The sequence below is a fragment of the Phyllobates terribilis genome, unplaced genomic scaffold (genome assembly GCF_046119375.1).
Source record: "Phyllobates terribilis strain yellow unplaced genomic scaffold, ASM4611937v1 Scaffold_1__5_contigs__length_1240528914, whole genome shotgun sequence".
NCBI classification, from domain to species: Eukaryota; Metazoa; Chordata; class Amphibia; order Anura; family Dendrobatidae; genus Phyllobates; species Phyllobates terribilis.
Window position 1 is genome coordinate 1013616527 of NW_027362761.1, and position 20117 is coordinate 1013636643.

A 20117-nucleotide genomic window follows, 5' to 3' on the forward strand; every position below is an offset into this window, starting at 1 on the left:
CGGTCAGCGTCTTTCCAGGGATGATACTCTCCGGGGGTACCAGTTCAGGCTGTACTAGGGTCACATCGGCCCCCATGTCCCTTAGTCCCATAACCACTTTATTCCCCACAGTCACTTGCTGGAGATTGTCATTGGGCCTGGCCCCACCCCTCCCCACCACATAAACTGTTGGACCCGCTGCTCAGGTTTGGGAAGTAGGGGGCTTCCTCTTCCGGCTAGGGCAGTTCGCCCTGTAATGTCCTGGCTGATTGCAGGCGTGACATCGAGGGTTCGTGCCCAGTCTGCCTTGGGTACCTGGTACTGGAGACACACCTGTTCAAACCCTTTCAGGAAAAGGTCCAGGTCTCCGTCCGATTCCAGGACAGGCTGATCCTCTGAGCGCAGCTTAGCTTTTGGGGCTGCTGGAGTCTGTGCTGTTTGAGCCGGTGGGTCCTGCCGGCTCCGCTGCTGGGCTAACTGTAGCTGGTACTGCCTCTCCTCCTTTCTTTCCTGGGCATCTCGCTCAGCTTGCCACTTTCTTTCCTGGGCATCTCGCTCAGCTTGCCACATGTGGAGCATGGCCTGGCTCTGCTCCTGCTGTCCATCTCTCAGAGCCTGGAGGTAGGCCTGCATAAGAGCGTCCAGGGCCGGGTTACTGGCCCCTCCAGCTGGAGCTGTGGATTGCATAACAGAATGTCCAGGATTTTCGTGGGTGTCGGGGGCACTTCCACCCTCCTCTGACACCTCAGTCTGGTCAGCGACTGACACGACATTGCCACCTTCCATCTGCTCAGCGTCCCCTCTGGGAGCACTCATCTGGGAACCTTTGCTTCTGAGGCAGTATGCCATCCAGCAGAGACCATAGCCAAATAAAAGATAGGACAGAAAACTAAGAGGGGGAAGGGTACAGTATCGTACACACGCTTTCACTGTATACTATGTCTGATCTACTAACTAGCACCGAGCTCAGTTCACAGATATCCAAATCCCACCGTCTGCCACCAATTGTCACAAACCGATCGGAGCCACATGCCCCTGATCCTTCCTCCCAACTTCCGTGAGTTCCGGGTTTAGGATAATGTGAAGCGAGCTTATAAATTTTATATATTTATTTACTCAAAAGAGCGATGCTAGGTACAATATATACAAGCGGTTACAAGATATATATATACAGTAGTCAGACAAATACAGTAAGGAAGCAGTAATACGATACAGTAAAATTAAAAGGAATAAAAGTGAATATATCACACTTTCATCAAAGGTCTCTGGACACGGCAGGAAGGGTGCTGTCATGGGTCCAGGGCGGTTCCTTGTGTTTTTCTGCCCATCTGTAGCGACAGGTGACCCTCAACAGAAGACCCTCCTCTCTCACAGAGGGACACATTTATACGTAACTTTGGCAGGGCAGAAAATAGGCGATTTACATGTAATCTCCTCTTCCCTTCTATCAGACATTTCATAATCCATTTCCCAGCAATATTCTCATTGTAAGGTGCGCATGGTAATTGATCTAACACAGGAGCTTCCCCTGACTTCAGAGGTAATTCAATTAGCTATTCCTCATTGCCATGATTCAATTAGCTCCCCCATACTCTTGTCAGGAATAGGCGTTTGCACTACAAAGGTATATATCCTAGCTGACCTGTATTCAATTCTCTCCTGGGCAATAGCATCCTTTTGGTAATTGCCTTTTGGAGCCGGCATAGTAACGTAATGGTAATTAAGTCATATCCTGACTGTGGGGAATACACCATTTCCCCTGGGGTCCTTTGAAGTCAGACAGACTAGCATTCCTGCTGAGACCTTCATTACTGGGAATATGAATTTCCAGTCCCTGGCCTCACCACAGTAGGGTTTTTTGTCAAACTTATTATTTTCTTCAATGGCAAAACTATAGTCACCAGGGACCGAGAAGAGGGACGGTACTTCCTCAAAGACAACAACATTCTTCTGGATAAAGAAGACCAGACTTGAAGATTTGAGGACCCGTCAAAAGACTTACTTCTTTCAGAAGGTCCATTTGTGGTATCCTACATGATCTCAAGACTTTAAAGAATAATCCATCCCAAAATCTTAACATGACTTGTTCCAGGACTCTTGGCTGAGCCGTTGTGCCGAACTTTTATTAACCCGTTTTTTTCTGAGTAAGGTTAACAAGACTTTTACACCTACCCACTCTTTACCCATCAGTCAACTGAGAAGAATCAGTGACTGATCCTTTTACATTTCTTTTATATCTTTTTCTAGTTGTTTTTGCATAATTACTTAATAATGACTTTGAATTTTTTATCAATGAATGTAAAGGGATTAAATAATCCATAAAGATTTGCAGCGTGGATAGAAACAGTGAAATTCAAGGCTGAAATTATGGCCTTTCAGGAAACCAAACTCTCTAGCATAAAGCCAGTCAACTTGACACATAAAAAATTTCCCTACATATTTAAGTCATCTTCCACAGAAAAGAAAGCTAGGGTAGTAACCACAATTAGAAACTCTGTCTCTTTTCAATTAATTGAAGAAATTTTGGACTGCAGGGGCTGTTATCACATATTAGTATGTGTCATAGATATGATTACCTACACAATAGCAAACTTGTATGCCCCGAACAAAAAACAAATTTAATTTCTCAGTAAGGTTTTAAATAAAATTCAGAAACATCTTAAAGGCACACTAATCATACTGGGGGATTTTAGTGGAATTACTAATCAGCATATGGACTCCACATCTTTTCCCAAAGGTAAAATGTATACTTTGAGAAATTGGTTAATGAACCAACAATTGTATGATGCTTTCAGGTGCCTAAATTCATCCTTTAAGAAGTTTACTTTCTACTCCAATTGTAACAGAACCTATTCGAGAATAGATCTGATACTATCTATTCTGAAGCACATACAGTTAGGTCCAAATAACAGTTAGGTCCATATATATTTGGACAGAGACAACATTTTTCTAATTTTGGTTCTAGACATTACCACAATGAATTTTAAACAAAACAATTCAGATGCAGTTGAAGTTCAGACTTTCAGCTTTCATTTGAGGGTATCCACATTAAAATTGGATGAAAGGTTTAGGAGTTTCAGCTCCTTAACATGTGCCACCCTGTTTTTAAAGGGACCAAAAGTAATTGGACAGATTAAATAATTGTAAATAAAATGTTCATTTCTAGTACTTGGTTGAAAACGCTTTGTTGGCAATGACTGCCTGAAGTCTTGAACTCATGGACATCACCAGACACTGTGTTTCCTCCTTTTTGATGCTCTGCCAGGCCTTCACTGAAGTGGTTTTCAGTTGCTGTTTGTTTGTGGGCCTTTCTGTCGGAAGTTTAGTCTTTAACAAGTGAAATGCATGCTCAATTGAGTTGAGATCAGGTGACTGACTTGGCCATTCAAGAATATTCCACTTCTTTGCTTTAATAAACTCCTGGTTTGCTTTGGCTTTATGTTTTGGGTCATTGTCCATCTGTAGTATGAAATGACGACCAATCAGTTTGGCTGCATTTGAGCACACAGTATGGCACTGAATACATCAGAATTCATTCGGCTTCTTCTGTCCTGTGTCACATCATCAATAAAACACTAGTGACCCAGTGCCACTGGCAGCCATGCATGCCTAAGCCATCACACTGCCTCCGCCGTGTTTTCCAGATGATGTGGTATGCTTTGGATCATGAGCTGTACCACGCCTTCGCCATACTTTTCTCTTTCCATCATTCTGGTAGAGGTTGATCTTGGTTTCATGTGTCCAAAGAATGTTCTTCCAGAACTGTGCTGGCTTTTTTAGATGTTTTTTTAGCAAAGTCCAGTCTAGCCTTTTTATTCTTGATGCTTATGAGTGGCTTGCACCGTGCAGTGAACCCTCTGTATTTACTTTCATGCTGTCTTCTCTTTATGGTAGATTTGGATACTGATACGCCTACCTCCTGGAGAGTGTTGTTCACTTGGTTGGCTGTTGTGAAGGGGTTTTTCTTCACCATGGAGATTATTCTGCGATCATCCACCACTGTTGTCTTCCGTGGGCGCTGAGGTCTTTTTACATTGATGAGTTCACCAGTGCTTTCTTTCTTTCTCAGGATATACCAAACTGTAGATTTTGCCACTCCTAATATTGTAGCAATTTCTTGGATGGGTTTTTTCTGTTTTTGCAGCTTAAGGATGGCTTGGTTCACCTGCATGGAGAGCTCCTTTGACCGCATGTTTACTTCACAGCAAAACCTTCCAAATGCAAGCACCACACCTCAAATCAACTCCAGGCCTTTTATCTGCTTAATTGAGAATGACATAACGAAGGGATTGCCCACACCTCTCCATGAAATAGCCTTGGAGTCAATTGTCCAATTACTTTTGGTCCCTTTAAAAACAGGGTGGCACATGTTATGGAGCTGAAACTCCTAAACCCTTCATCCAATTTTAATGTGGATACCCTCAAATGAAAGCTGAAAGTCTGAACTTCAACTGCATCTGAATTGTTGTGTTTAAAATTCATTGTGGTAATGTCTAGAACCAAAATTAGAAAAATGTTGTCTTTGTCCAAATATATATGGACCTAACTGTATAAGAACTATTTTGTGGTCAGAACTTGCCCCAGTTACTTTTTCTATAAAAAAGAAATTTCAATCTTCTTTTAGAGAATGGAAATGTAACAATTTTTTTACTTAACCATCTGGATTATAGTCGTAAAGTGGATGAAGCAATTAATCTATTTTTAAAAAGAAAATCAGTCAAACGAAATTTCACCAAATACGTTATAGAGTGCCCATAAAGCTGTAATCAGGGGAATTCTTATACAATAAGGAGCCCAACATAAGAAAAAAATGCATGAAAAAATTCAGGGAATTACTAACAAATTAATTGATGAAGAAAAACTACAGCAAATTAACCCATCGGATAAAACTTACTCTAACCTTCTTAATTTAACATCAGAACTCAGATCCCTTTTAATAGGGGAGCACAATAAATTGATCAGCTCAATTAAATCTTATACTATTATTCTCTGAATAAAATGTCCAAAGTAATGGCCAATCAGGTTAATAAATGGAATATTCACTCAAGAATTGTCTATTAAAAAAAACAGATATTACTTTTACACATCCCCAGGATATTGTTAAACAATTAACGTAATTCTTCTCAACATTGTACAATTTAAAATAAGATCCGAATACCCTCCAACCAAATTCAGAAGATATTAATCAATTTTTATCTCATATTAACCTCCCTCATTTAAATTTGGACCAGTTAGCCTCTCTAAATCTTCCCTTTTCAGATGATGAAATTAAAAAGAACATACAAAAATTAAAAGAGAATAAATCACCTGGCCCTGATGGGTTTACAAATTAATATTATAAACAGTTTGGGGACCAATTAGCCTCGCCTTTGATTGATTTGTTTAATTTTGTGACAAAACGAGTGTTTTACCAACAGAATTTTTACTAGCGAATATATATAGTGGCTATTCCCAAGCAAGACTGTGATTTAAAATTATAGACCATATCACTTTAAAGTTTCGACAATAAGATTTTTGCCAAAGTAATAGCCACTAGATTGACAAAAATTATTCCAATATTAGTCCACTCGGGCCAAGTTGGATTTGTCTCCAGGGGACAAGCTTCTGATGGAATTAGGAGAGTGATAAACAAACATTTTACCATCTACAGAGAAGGAAAAATCTCCAGCAATTATAGTTTTCTTTGACGCCGAAAGGGCATTTCAAAGCATCAATTGGATATACCTGTTTGATACTCTTAAAAAATTTGGCCTTCATGGTCAAATAATTAATGTAATTTTGGCACTTTATTCCTGTCCCTCTGCGAAAGTAATTATTAATATCCTAACCACTAGTGATGAACGAGCACTAAAATGCTCGGGTGCTCGTTGCCCGGGTCGAGCAAATCGTAATGCTCAGGTGCTCGACCCGAGCAATGAGCCCAATGTAAGTCAATAGGAAACTCGAGCATTTTTCCAGTGCCCCCCCCCCAAATTCTGAAGGGGGTCTAAAAATTGGCCAAATCGATGGGAGCAGTGCTAAGATGATATGAGAACGGCATGGGAAAGACCCCTGGAAGCATCTCTGACTCCCAGGTCACGGCTGTGAACAATGTTGTCAGAGTATTATGCCACTTTTATGGACTCATAATAAAACATACTAAAACAAGCCAAAATGGATTTTCCTGGAAAAAAATATTAAGGAACATTCTTTCCAGGGTAACGACTTGTATATAAGGCAAAATAAATAACCTAAAACAAAAATGCTCCTCCACACCTTGGCTATGTTCACGCATAGCGTTTTTGATGTGTTTTTGCACTTTTCATTGCTTTCAATGGTGAAAAATACATTTACTGGTAAATGTAAAGCGCCATGGATTGAATGGTACTATAATAATAAATAATAACAATAATAATAAAATGTAATTTTAACATTTTACTACCTTATCTGGCTATGTAGTGTGTAAGACATGATCAGACACATCCTGTTTCATTTCTGAAGGAGGGACTGTGAAAGTCACAAAGCTTATATTTACAAGGCCATCAGGCGACACTTACTATTGTTAGAGGGCCAGCAGTTGTCGCTCACTATTGTTAGAGGGCCATCAGCCGGCTATGCTTTGTTGTTCCCATTATTAAGGAGTGGGCCTCCTATACTGTTATTGCGTATGCAGTGACTGCAAGGGCTGCAAAAAATTAGGACGCATTCCAATACCCCTTTGAGGAGACGTCGAGGAGGGCCTCATTCAAAAATTGTTCCCATTATTAAGGAGTGGGTCTCCTATAGTGGTAATGCCCATGCAGTGACTGCAAGGGCTGCCAAAAAATTGGACGCACTCCAATACCCCTTTGAAGATACGTAGAGGAGGTCCTCATTAAAAAATTGTTCCCATTATTAAAGAGATGGTCTCCTATAGTGGTAATGTCCATGCAGTGACTGCAAGGGCTGCCAAAAAATTGGACGCACTCCAATACCCCTTTGAAGATACATAGAGGAGGTCCTCATTAAAAAAATTGTTACCATTGTTAAGGAGTGGGTCTCCTATACTGGTAATGCCCATGCACTAAGTGCATGGGCTGAAAAACATTTAACCCCTGGGGGGTATACATGAACATAATGTATAACATACAGAATGTTAGAGGTAGGCCTCTAAAAAAATTTTCTATGGTCATCATAAACAACACCCTTACAAAAATTATGTGGGTGTTGCATCACGTTCATCCTGGTGATATGGTGGTGGAGATTGAGGAGAAGGAGAAGGAAGAGGACAACACCGGTGGTGTTGAGAAGTCTGGCCCAATCCAACCCTTGTTCATTTTGATAAGAGTCAGCCTGTCAGCATTTTCAATTGACAGGTGTATGCGTCTATCAGTTATAATGCCCACGGCAGCACTAAAAACCCGCTCTGTCAAAATGCTAGTGGCAGGGCAGGCCAGGACCTCCAAAGCATAGAGAGCCAGTTCATGCCTCATGTTCAGCTTGGATACCCAATAGTTATAAGGCACAGAGGAATCATGGAGGATGTTGGTATGGTCGTCAATGTATTCCTCCAGCATCTTCCAAAACTTTTCCATCCTTGTCAGAGTACCTTGCGCAACAGGACCTGGGCGCTGGTAGGGTCTGAGAAAACTGTCCCACACCTTTGACAGTGTTCCCCTGCCTCTGCTGCATCGAATTTGTGTTTCCCTCACCTGTACTCCTTGGTTGTCCAGCAAACTGTGACCTCTGCCACCAGCGTTTTCAGATGGGAATTTTTTTAACAATTCCTCAACAAAGGCCTTCTGGTACTGCAACATTTTATTAGACCTCTCCGCCACGGGAAGGAGAGATAGAAAGTTCTCCTTGTAGTGTTGGTCTAGAAATGTGACCAACCAATAATTACTGTCGGCCAAAATGCGTACAACGCAAGGGTCATGGGAAAGGCAATGGAACATAAACTCAGCCATGTGTGCCAGACTGCCAAAAGCCAAGACTTCCCTGTCCTGACCAAGAGGATGACTGTCCATGCTCTCCTCCTCATCCTCCTCCTGGTCCTCCTCCTCGTTCTCACTCTCCTCAGGCCATCCACGCTGAACAGACGGTACAAATGTTGTGTGAATAGTACCGTCTGTAGCACAGGAAACCAGCTCCTGCTCCTCCTCCTCTTCCTCCTCCTCATTATCACCCAATCCGCATTGAGATGAGATGAGGCTGGGCTGTGTGGCATCATCCTGCATAGTTCCTTGCTCCATCTTATCATGCTCCACCTGCAATGCCTCCTTTTTAATTGTGAGCAGTAGACAGAGAAGCGGGATGGTGATGCTAATTATGGCGACATTGCCGCTCACCATCTTGATGGAGTCGTCAAAGTTTTGGAGGATGGCACAGATGTCAGACATCCATGCCCACTCATCAGCTCTTATGGGCGGAGGCTGACCTGAATACCGAAGGGCGTTTTGAAGCTGGTACTCAACAAATGCCCTTTGCTGCTCTCAAATCCTTCCAAACATATTCAAGGTTGAGTTCCAACGCATGGTGACATCACACATCAGTCGGTGAGCTGGAAGCTGCAAATACTGCTGAAGCACAGGGAGGGCGGCAGAAGCTGTTGCTGACTTTCTGAAATGGTCAGACACACGGCATACTTTGACAAGCAGCTCAGGCAGATCCAGGTAGGTTTTGAGAAACCGCTGAACCACTAGGTTGAGCACATGGGCCAGGCATGGTACGTGTGTGAGCGTGCCTAGCTACAGAGCCGCCACCAGGTTCCGGCCATTGTCACACATGACTATGCCTGGATGTAGGTTCAGCAGTGACAGCCACAGATCTTCCTGCTCTGTTATAGCTGTCAACAACTCTTCAGCAGTGTGCGTTTTGTTCCCTAAGCTTATTAGCTTCAGCACAGCCTGTAGCCACCTGACCGAGGCAGTGCTGCAGTGCTTCCAGCTTCCGACTGATGTGGTCATTTTGGATATGGAGGCTGAAGAGGAGGAGGAGGTGCAGGAGCTATAGAATGTGGGGACGACCCTGATTGACCCAGGGCCTGCAATCCTCAGGAGAACATGTCCCGTCCCAGGGTCCGACTGGGTCCCGGCTTCCACTATATTAACCCAGTGTGCCATGAGCGAGTTTTACCGTCCCTGGTCACAAGCACTTGTCCATGTGTCTGTGGTTAGGTGGACCTTCCCAATAACTGCATTGTTGCGGGCACAGGTAATGTTCTGGGACACATACTTGTGTAAGGCAGGGACGGCACACCGGGAGAAATAGTAACGGCTGGGGACTGAGTACCGAGGGACGGCCACCGCCATGAGATTGCGGAAAGATTCCATCTCCACTACCCCAACATTTCAAGTGCAAGCAGTCTAGAAATGTGGCACTTTAGCGCTGGGGACTGTGGGTGGTCGGCTGCGTATTTGCGCTTGCATTCAAAGGACTGGGGTAGTGACAACTGAACGCTGCGCTGGGGCAAGGACATGGACGTGCTTACTGATGGTGGTTGCGAGTGTGCAATGACAGGTGCAGGGTGGGAGGCATCTTCACCTGCGCCATGGACAGGGGATTGGCATGCACGCACAACAGCGGAACAGGCAGTGGTGTCTCCCACAGACACTGATTGTGAACCCAGGCATTCAGCCCACCTAGTCGGGTGCTTTGCTCTCATGTGCCTGGTGGTCAGGCTTGTAGTTTTGCTGCCCCTGCTGATGCTGGCATGGCAGAAGTTGCAAATGGCCTTTTTGAGGTTCTTTGGACAGTCTTTAAAAAGAGCCAGACTCTGGAAGACCTAACAGTTGGACTGGCAACTTCCCTCGTGATGGTGTTCTGGGGAACAGTTGCCTGCCTTGTGTCTGTGGCCACCCCACTGCTTGTTCCTGCCTGTTGTGGTTCTACGCCTCCCTCGCCCTGTGTGCTTCTGTCCTCGCTATGCATGTCACCTTGCCAGGTTGGTTCAGTGACTTCATCGTCCACCACCTCGTCTTCCACGTACGCACCCTGCGCCTCCTCCTGACTTGCTGGCAATTGTGTCTCATCATCATCATCCACCTCTTGCGACAGTAATTGCACTTTCCCACCGTCATCTTTGTGTGACTGTGGCTGCTCAAATATTTGGGCATCGCTACATGGAATCTCCTCTTGCCCCTCTTGAAGCGGGCCGGGCAAGAGGCCCGAATCTGTAAATGGGAAAGTGAACAGCTCTTCAGACTGTCCAAGTGTGGGATCAGTTGTCTCCGGGCACTCAGCATGGTGGGAGGAAAGAGGATCAGGGTGACGCTACTGAGACTGGACCGTGTGGAAGACAGGGTGGTGGTGGTGGCAAACTGACTGGAAGCATTATCTGCTAACCAACCAACAACCTTTTCACACTGCTCTGACTTCAAGAGTGGTGATCCGTGGCCCCTAGAAATTGGAACAAGAAGGTAGCTCGACATGATGTGGGTGTTTGTTGTGCTCCGTCAGCAGGCACAGTTTCATCTGGCCCATGGCTTCTGCGTGCACTATCAGCATCACGTCCACTTCCCCGTCCCTTACCATGCGCCTTGCCCATTTTAACTGGAGTGTAATATTTGGCACGCTCCAAAAAAATGTGACGATTATTACCGCAGTAATATCGGCTCACGTCTGATGACCACGGTGTTAAGCATTGGCCTTACACATGTGGTATTGGTCAGCAACCAAGTGTGAATAGGTTGAACAACAGACAACTGGCAGACTTTAACTGGAGTGTAATATTTGGTATGCTCCAAAAAATGTGACGATTATTACTGCAGTAATCCTGGATCATGTCTGATGACCACGGTTTTAGGCAGTGGCTTTATAGATGTGGTATTGGTCAGCGACCAAGTGTGAATGGGTTGAACAAGACACAAATGGCAGACTTTAACTGGAGTGTAATATTTGGCATGCTCCAAAAAATGTGACGATTATTACTGCAGTAATATCGGATCATGTCACGGTTTTAGGCAGTGGCGTTAGAGATATAAATAATCAGGATTAAGAGCAAACCAAAAAATTAGCCCTGATTTCTAGGGCTATGGATATCTGTAACAGCAGCAGACAGAATGTGCAATGGACCCTATTCTGCTGTACACAGTGTCCACAAACTCTGCCTGCCTAAATCCTATCACTAGTAATATATGCAGCTGGATTTTTTCTTAGAAGGACTGTTAGTTCAGATATGTATATATAGCTGTGGAATACCTAATACCTGACTAATAAACCGCCAATTCTCTCCCTAGCTTAGCAGCACGTCTCCCTACTCTGAAGGTAGACTGTGACGAGCATAGGGTCACCGGGTCTGATATAGACCCGATGACGCTATGTGGCCAGCCAATCACTGTAATGCCACAACCAACATGACTGCGGCATTACAGTGAGTGGCAGGCAATCCCCACATGATTATTTGCTGTTAAAACAGGGCCAAACATGCGGGGCAGGACTCAAGCTCCCCCCCGAGCATCCCGTAAGTACTCGCCGAGCACCGAACATTTCGAGCAGTGAGATGCTCAGGCGAGTACAGAGAAGGAGCGAGCACTCTCACTCATCACTACTAACCACTCATCTCATAATTTTTCTCTAATGTCACTAATGGTACAAGGCAAGGGTGTCCACTCTCACCCCTTCTTTTGCACTTGTCATGGAACCCTTTTGGAACTTATTAGATCTGACATCACATGACCCCACACTGACGTCACGACAAGTGAGGCGTAACTCAGCGCTGGGGTCCCTGCGGTGGCTGCTGGGTTGTGGGCGGGGTTACCCCCCGCGTCATACCCAGCATCCACCAAGCGCTTTCCCAATGAATAGGGAGAGGGAGAGCGTGCGGTGGATGCCGGGTGTAACGCGGGGGTAACCCCGCCCACAGCCTGGCATGCACCGTGGAACCAGGAAGACAAAGACCCTCGGCTGCTGCCAGCACTTGTTGTGACATCAGCGGATGTCAGAGCCGGCTGCAGCCGGGGGTCACGTGATGCCTGTGAGCGGCCAGTGATAGCGCCGCTCACAGGCATTATCTGGAACGGAGGATATTTACAAAAAGTCTTAGGGGCCCCGGGGGATACATTGGGGGGGTAATCTAAAGTAGTGGGCACCCCCTTTAGCAACAATAGACAGCACAAAATTGGCTTATTCGCTGATGATGTATTAATCACAATATCAGATCCAATGAACTCACTCAGGAAAATATCAGAAATCATCAAAAAAAATTCAGAAATATCATTTTCTAAAATAAATTCTAAAAAATCCAAAATTTTATAGATAATAATTTAAAGGCTGAAATTGAAAAATAATTTCCCTTTATTTGGGAAATGTTGGACATAAAGTACTTGGGGATCAAAATCACGAAACCATTAAGCAATATGTTGGGGGAGAACATTTCTATGATTCTGAGAATTAGCCAAGATACTATAGATAATTTTGATAAAGTTTTTACCTCATGGTTGGGTCGAATTGTTCTTTACAAAATGATTATACTCCCGAAAATTCAACACATGTTCAGAACAATCCCTACCCATACCTCAAAGCTTAATATACTTAAACTTCATAAACAATTATCAAAATACTGTATATCTGGCAGCGTAAACCCCCTAGAATTGCCAAATATCTCTAAAAAATAAAAGAAAATAAGGCTTTAGCCTTCTCAATATTCAAGCCTATTTCGATACAAATATCATTCTTCAAAATAGAGAGCGGTTTATATATAGCAATGAATCAGAATGGCTAAACATTGAGAGAAATGCGTTTCCTGATTTACTGTTTCCTACACCTATTTTTGCTCACCTATTAATTTCGACACTTTCTCCACCTAGACATCCAAATCTAGAAGCAGCAGTACTATCCTGGAAGAAATTATTTAAAATGACTAAATATGATATGATTCCTTTTCAGATCGAAAAAAATCCCAATTTCGTTATTCCTATAGGTGATACCTAATGTTCAGGCACAAAAATGGGAAAAATTAGGAATTAGGGACTGTTCCATTCTCATTAAAAGCTCTGAGAATATCATATTTTTTTGACTACAAGATGCACTTTTTCCCACCAAAATTTTGGAGGAAAGTGGGGGTGCATCTTATAGTCCAGATGTACCTTCAAGTCTGGCTGTGAATGGAAGAGGCTGGAGTGGAGGAGGAGTGGGTCACAGGAGGCAGGAGTCGGCTGCTGCAGCTAACACCTGTGCCCGCTATTAAATAAAATTAATATTCACTGCTCCATACGCTTATAGTCCCTTTCACCTCTAGGCACTCAAGCTGGTGCCTAGAGGTGGGAGGGTCTATGGGCATGTGGAGCAGTGAATATTCATTCTCTTTAATAGCTGGCACATGTGACTGCCAAGCCACTGCAGGAGCCGACGGCCACGGCTAGCAGTGTGATTGCTATTAAAGAAAATAAATATTCATTGCTCCACACGCCCATAGTCCCGGGTGTGGGGAGCAGTGAATATTCCAGCAGTTGACATCGGCATGTGGGGACGCATGGCAGTGACATCATGCGCTGCTTACATGCTGAAATCAGCTGCTGCATCAGAACAGGACGCAATGCTGCGAGGGAGCAGAGGGAAGGTGAGTAGAATCATTTATTTTTTTTGAGTGTGCAGCGTGGTGGGGGCCATACATACCAGGATGAGAAAAATGTATACCAGGATGGGGATGGGGGACCATATATACCAGGATGGGGATAGGGGACCATGTATACCAGGATGGGGATGGCGGACCATGTATACCAGGATGGGGACGGCGGACCATGTATACCGGGATGGGGATGGGGGACAATTATTATTATTATTTATTATTATAGCGCCATTTATTCCATGGCGCTTTACATGTGAAAAGGGGTATACATAGCAAAAACAAGTACAATAATCTTGAACACAATGTGACAGCGACTGGTACAGGAGGAGCGAGGACCCTGCCCGCGAGGGCTCACAATCTACGAGGGATGGGTGAGGATACATTAGGTGAGGGTAGAGCTGGTCATGCAGCGGTGGTTACTGCAGGTTGTAGGCTTGTCGGAAGAGGTGGGTCTTCAGGCTCCTTTTGAAGGTTTCCATGGTCGACGAGAGTCTGATGTGTTGGGATAGAGAGTTCCAGAGTAGGGGGGAAGCACGGAAGAAATCTTGTATGCGATTGTGGGAGGAGGAGATAAGAGGGGAGTAGAGAAGGAGATCTTGTGAAGATCGGAGGTTGCGTGCGGGTATGCAACAGGAGACTAGGTCAGAGATGTATGGAGGAGAAAGGCTGTGAATAGCTTTGTATGCCATGGTTAGGGTTTTGAACTGGATTCTCTGAGCAATGGGGAGCCAGTGAAGGGATTGACAGAGAGGAGAGGCCGGGGAATAGCAGGGGGACAGGTGGATTAGTCGGGCAGCAGAGTTTAGGATAGATTGGAGGGGTGCAAGAGTGGTAGAATGGAGGCCACAGAGCAGGAGGTTGCAGTAGTCGAGGCGGGAGATGATGAGGATGTGCACTAGTGTTTTTGCAGATTCATGGTTGAGGAATGTGCGGATCCGGGAGATATTTTTGAGTTGGAGTTGTCAGGAAGTGGAAAGGGCTTGGATATGTGGTTTGAAGGAGAGATCAGAGTCTAGGGTTACTCCAAGGCAGCGAGCTCGAGGGACTGGGGAGAGTGGACAGCCATTGACATTTATAGATAGGTCAGTTGGGGGGGGTGAATGGGATGGCGGAAAGATGATGAATTCTGTTTTGTCCATGTTAAGTTTTAGAAATCTAGCCGAGAAGGATGAAATAGCGGACAGACATTGTGGGATTTTGGTTAGTAGGGAGGAGATATCTGGTCCAGAGAGGTAGATCTGTGTGTCATCAGCATAGAGGTGATAATGAAAGCCATGAGACTCTATGAGCTGTCCCAGGCCTAAGGTGTAGATGGAGAAGAGCAGAGGTCCTAGGACTGAACCTTGGGGGACATTGACAGATAGGGGGCAAGATGAGGAGGTGGTGCGTGAGTGGGAGACACTGAATGTCCTGTCTGTTAGGTATGAGGAGATCCAGGATAGGGCCAAGTCTGTGATGCCGAGAGATGAGAGAGTTTGTAGTAAGAGGGAATGGTCCACTGTGTCGAAGGCAGATGACAGGTCTAAGAGGAGGAGGACGGAGTAGTGTCGCTTAGATTTGGCGGTTAGTAGGTCGTTGGTGACTTTAGTCAGGGCAGTTTCTGTAGAATGGTGTGGTCGGAAACCAGATTGTAGGCAGTCGCAGAGGAAGCAGGAGGAGAAGTGGGAGGACAGTTCAGAATGGACGTGTTGTTCCAGTAGTTTTGAGGCATAGGGGAGAAGTCATATGGGGCGATAGCTAGTTAGAGAGGATGGGTCAAGGGAGGGCTTTTTGAGCCATCCCCATCCCCATACCAGAATGGGGATGGGGAACCATGTATACCTGGATAGGGATGGGGGACCATGTATACCAGAATGGGAATGGGGGACCATGTATATCAGGATGGGGTGCCATGTATACCAGGAAGGGGGGCCATAAATACCAGGATTGGGGGGTCATGTATACCAGGATGGGGGGCCATGTGTACCAGGATGAGTATGGGGGACCATGTATACCAGGATGGGTATGGGGGACAAGGTATACCAGGATGGGGATGGGGACATTGAATGCCAGGGAGGCGATGGGGGACCATGTATACCAGGAAGGGGGGCCATTCATACCAGGATGGGGGTCCATGTATATCAGGATGGCGGGCCATGTATACCAGGATGGTGGGCCATGTATACCGGGATGGGGGGCCATATATACCAGGATGGGGACATATATATACCAGGATGGGGGATATTAGTACAGAATTGAGGGACATTACCGCTATAACACTGTCAGCAGCTGATCCCCCCCTCCTGTAACAGTGCGTCATGACCACTTTTTTTGCTTCAATTTTTTTTTCTATTTTCCTCCTCTAAGACCTAGGTGCACCTTATGGTCCTGAGGCTCTAATGTGGTAACTCCTTTGTGAATTTTAAATCTTTAAACAACTCCCATAATCTTCTAAATAAGGAACTAATAAATTTGATAAATATTACGTAATATATAAGAAATAATTTTTCTTTTCCTATAGTGCTACCTAGAGCTATGGTTGGCTTTTTTGATAATACTACTAATGAATAAATTTGGAATACAAAGAACATATACATGTTATTTAACAATGATGCCAGTTTTGAAAAGTCAAAACCAATCTTAAAATGGGAAGAAAAATTGAATGAAAAAATTTTCTTTAAATAGTTGGGAGAAAGCTATTTTTTATACTTAGAAATTAAATATCAATGCCAACCTCCACGAAAATTTCTTTAAAATCCTCTTCCGTTAAAATTTTACCCCAGTTAGATTAAGGAAAGTTTTTCCAAGTCAATCAGACTTATGTTGGAGGAACTGCGGCAAAAAAGGGAATTTGACACACATCTTTTTGATAAAACCTATTTGGAAGGAGATTGGTATTTTATTGAACAAACTTAAAAAAAATCAACTAATCTCTCACCTCACTTAGCACTTCTAGGAAAGCTTTTCCAAATCAATCAGACTTGTGTTAGAGAAACTGCGGCAAAAAATCACAGAGACATGTCGGTTTTTAATGCAAAAGAAAAAAATTACCCATACAAGTACAGAATGTGGGTTTGTGAAAAATTACTGACAACACACACTGCCATCTGAGTGCAATTCATGACTGTCCCGTTTTAACATTTTAATGGATGAGAAGCTTTCTAATTTAATTATTTTCTTTAAACCAGAAAATCACTGATGAAGCACTAATGGTTAAAACTGACACACTGACCAAATACTGTTAAAAACTGGATTCAAAACACGGATGTAAAACGGTCCATATTTTTACATGTGAGAAAAATCACAGACATCTGAATGAGGATGAGTGTGTTTAGTATATCTCACAAGATGCTTTTAGAAAGTGTGTAGAAAAGCAAGAGTGGCTAAGTGTATTTGTAAAATATAGTAAATTTATGAAGGTGTGATTAAAGGGGTTGTCCACTTTCAGACTTCTCTCCATTATTTTCCCTTTGTCCCCCTCTTCAACTTTGTAATCCACTCTCTCGCCTTCTTAGTTTTTTCGAGTGCTGTCATGTGATCTGAACTCCCCTAATGTGATCTGGCAGTGATTACATCACGTCAACCAGTCACATGGGTGTCTGGCTTTACTGAGCTTACAGCCTCTCCTGTTTGATTGGACATCATCAATTTCAAGGTGGGTGAGGATGGCATACAGCCCTGTATCTATATTGCATACACAGACCAAGCAGCAACTGCTTCTTTTTGCATGAAGTCTGACAGGCATCAAAGGAGATGGGTGGACAGCTCAATATTTCATTCAGAACCTCCTTACCTCCACCTTTTATCCAATAGTGAATCCACCCACATTCAAAGCCTAAATCGTGCTCTCTAATCCAAGGTGAGCTGTGTGTGATGTGTGTATTGTGTCTGGTGTAGCAGAGTTGAGGATGTGCTGTGTCTGGTGTAGCAGAGCTGACTGTGTTGTGTTTGTATTGCAAAGCTGACTGTGTGGTTATAGTGTAGCAGAGCTGACTGTGTTGTTCTAGTGTAGGAGGGCTGACTGTGCTGTGCATACCTCCCAACTTTCCAAGAAGAAAAAGAGGGATAGATGATGTGACACACTTAGTGTGCTGCTGCAAGGTTTTAGGCATTGCCCTTAACTGCCATTTACCATTTCATTTTCCCCTGGCCACATAAAGAAAAAGTTAGAAAGTGATAAATGAAAACTGTATAAACAATGAACAATGGAAAAACAAACCCCCCAAAAATATGACAAAATTCCATTTTTTTTTCACCATTTCATCCTACTTGGAAATTTTTTCCCCATTTTGCAGTACATTATTTGGAAAATGGATAGAGTCATTCAAAATTACAACTCATCCTGCCAAAAATATGCAGTCACATGGCTTTTGGAAAAAGGGGAGCAAAAAATGCAAACCATAAAAATGAAAATTGGCTGCGGAGGCTAGTCGTTAAAGGGGTTGTCCAGGCTCAGGATAGATTCCAGAGGAACCTCGACCTTTACCCTTTAACCCCTGTACAAGGACCTTTTCTTACACTGGGGTCCAGTGGATTGGTTCCGCGTAAGGGATGCCTTCCGCAAGAGCGAACCAGAAGCAGGAAGGGTCACCAAGCAGGGTCAAAGCAAAGGGGTCAGGTCAGAAACAAAATCGTAAAGCTAGTGGGTAGTCAAAAGTCAAGCCTAGGTCAAAGAACGGGAATAATCAGAAGAAACAAACAGGAAACAACACAGCAGTGTATACCAGAACAGCAACGCAATTGAATGTCTGTGGGAATTAGAGCTTCAGAGGTTTAAATAGCTGACTGTCTCACCCAGAGCTCTCAGTAAGGAGTGATCAAAACCTAGACCAAAGTTAACCCCATAACTCCCTTATAAATCAGCAAAAAAAAAAAAGGGAAAAATAGGACTGCCACAGTCATGCGTCACAAGCAATGAAGGAGCGCTGCTGCCCAGCGGCCAAAGTAGAAATAGAGGAAGCACGAATCGGCACAGATGTTACAACAACCTTGTAAATGTAAAATGAAAGCACATCTCTGGCAAGAGCATTTTTAAAGTGTTTATTTTCTTCACAGATACAAAATTGCATTACTGTACTTCCAACACATCAGACAGATGTACGGACAATCAGTTGTGTTGTTTCATGCTCCATGGGACTGAGAATACATGCTAAATCTAAACCCAGAGAGGTAAAATCTGCATGTTCTACTGATAATCTACTTATCCAAATAACTCTACAGGGGGCTGTATGTATAGAGTAGAGGTCATACATATGTAGATGGACAGCCTGGTAGTAGATATGAAAAGTGTTTGTGTCATAGCTAGCTAGTAGTGGGGGTGAGTAGCACTTTCTACACAAGTTGCACTACTCCAAGGTCTTAGAGAGGAGCAAAGGAGGAAATTCCACCCTGTACTGCTGGATACTAGTTTGTGTCCAGTGAGGGAGATATACCGTATTCACCTGTTTGAAAGTCCTGCATTTGCACAGAAAGGTGGAGATCATTGTAACTATAAATGGGAGCAGAAAAGTTTATTCCTTTGAACAAAGAGTGCATCTGTCAAGTAGAAAAATATTAGCTGTTCACAGAGACGGCAGAATTGGTATCTGAATATGAAGATCTGATATTTGCTGAAATTTGAATATGATTGAGTAGGCTACAGCAGTGCCCAGCATTGGCGGAAATTCTACAGCCAAAACCAGGTGAGGAACAATCAGAGAAAAGGTATAATAGAAACAAGTCACCAATTCTGCATTTATCACCCACTCCTGGTTTTGGCTCCCACTCCTGAGAAAAAATACTGACCAAATACTGATAGTGGGGCTGTGGCCTATGTTCGCACACAGTTGTTTTCTTCCATTCTTTAGTAGAAACTATATTTGCCATGTTTACATATGTATGTACTGTGGATATTTGCATGTCCAATATGTATAAGTATGTGCATGTTTTAATCATGGGTACAGGTAGCATTGAAAAGTTTTCTAAGAAATATTGTAATATAGGTCAGGGACAGTATTTAATTTATCCTGCTCATAATTTAATTTTATTTAACAAGATAGAACACTAAGGTAGAGTAAGGTATTTCTGCAAAATTATTTATTTGACATGCAAAGCAGATGCTATCAAGATTGTGTATATTTTAACACAAATTGTAAATGAATGGGAAACCAGACATGTGTAAAATTGCTTTGTATCTGTGCATCTAAGGTTAGTCTGCAGTTAAATATCGTTAAAATGCTGCTTGGCCACCTTACTGAAAGTACGGCTACTAGGAGGAAATGAAGTTATATCACAATCAGACGCGCTGTCTTCCAGTCACAGGGGCGTGCACAAAGCGGCTACAGTCACCGTTCACTATACTGTGAGCAGGGGCTACATTCACTCTCCAGCACTTTGTTTGACAGACTGCTCTGTACAGATGAGCTACAGAGAGAAATGTCAATCAATGTGCTGGGGAGTGATTACAGCTGCTGCTGACAATATAGTGAGCGTTGCCTGTAACCGCTCGGTGCCCGCCACTAACATTAGAGGATGTAGGCTCATTTTCTCCCAGAAGCCGTGCTTTCAGTAAGGTAGCCAGGGAGGATTTTAACACTATTTACCTGCATATTAACTTGATATCTGCAGGCGAATTGCTTTTTTTTCATGTTGACAG

General features: G+C 43.6%; 1 protein-coding gene across 4 annotated transcripts in view; it reads left to right on the forward strand.

Annotated features, from left to right (window-relative positions):
- The window catches only part of LOC141157210 (probable ATP-dependent RNA helicase DDX60), a 1123923-nt gene that overhangs the window by 406736 nt on the left and 697070 nt on the right, over positions 1-20117 (forward strand). For all 4 annotated transcript variants that reach the window (XM_073644228.1, XM_073644203.1, XM_073644220.1 and 1 more), the window contains one exon: positions 18539-18652. In XM_073644228.1, the coding sequence (XP_073500329.1) occupies positions 18539-18652 (114 nt within the window). The remainder of the gene's footprint in view (positions 1-18538; positions 18653-20117) is intronic.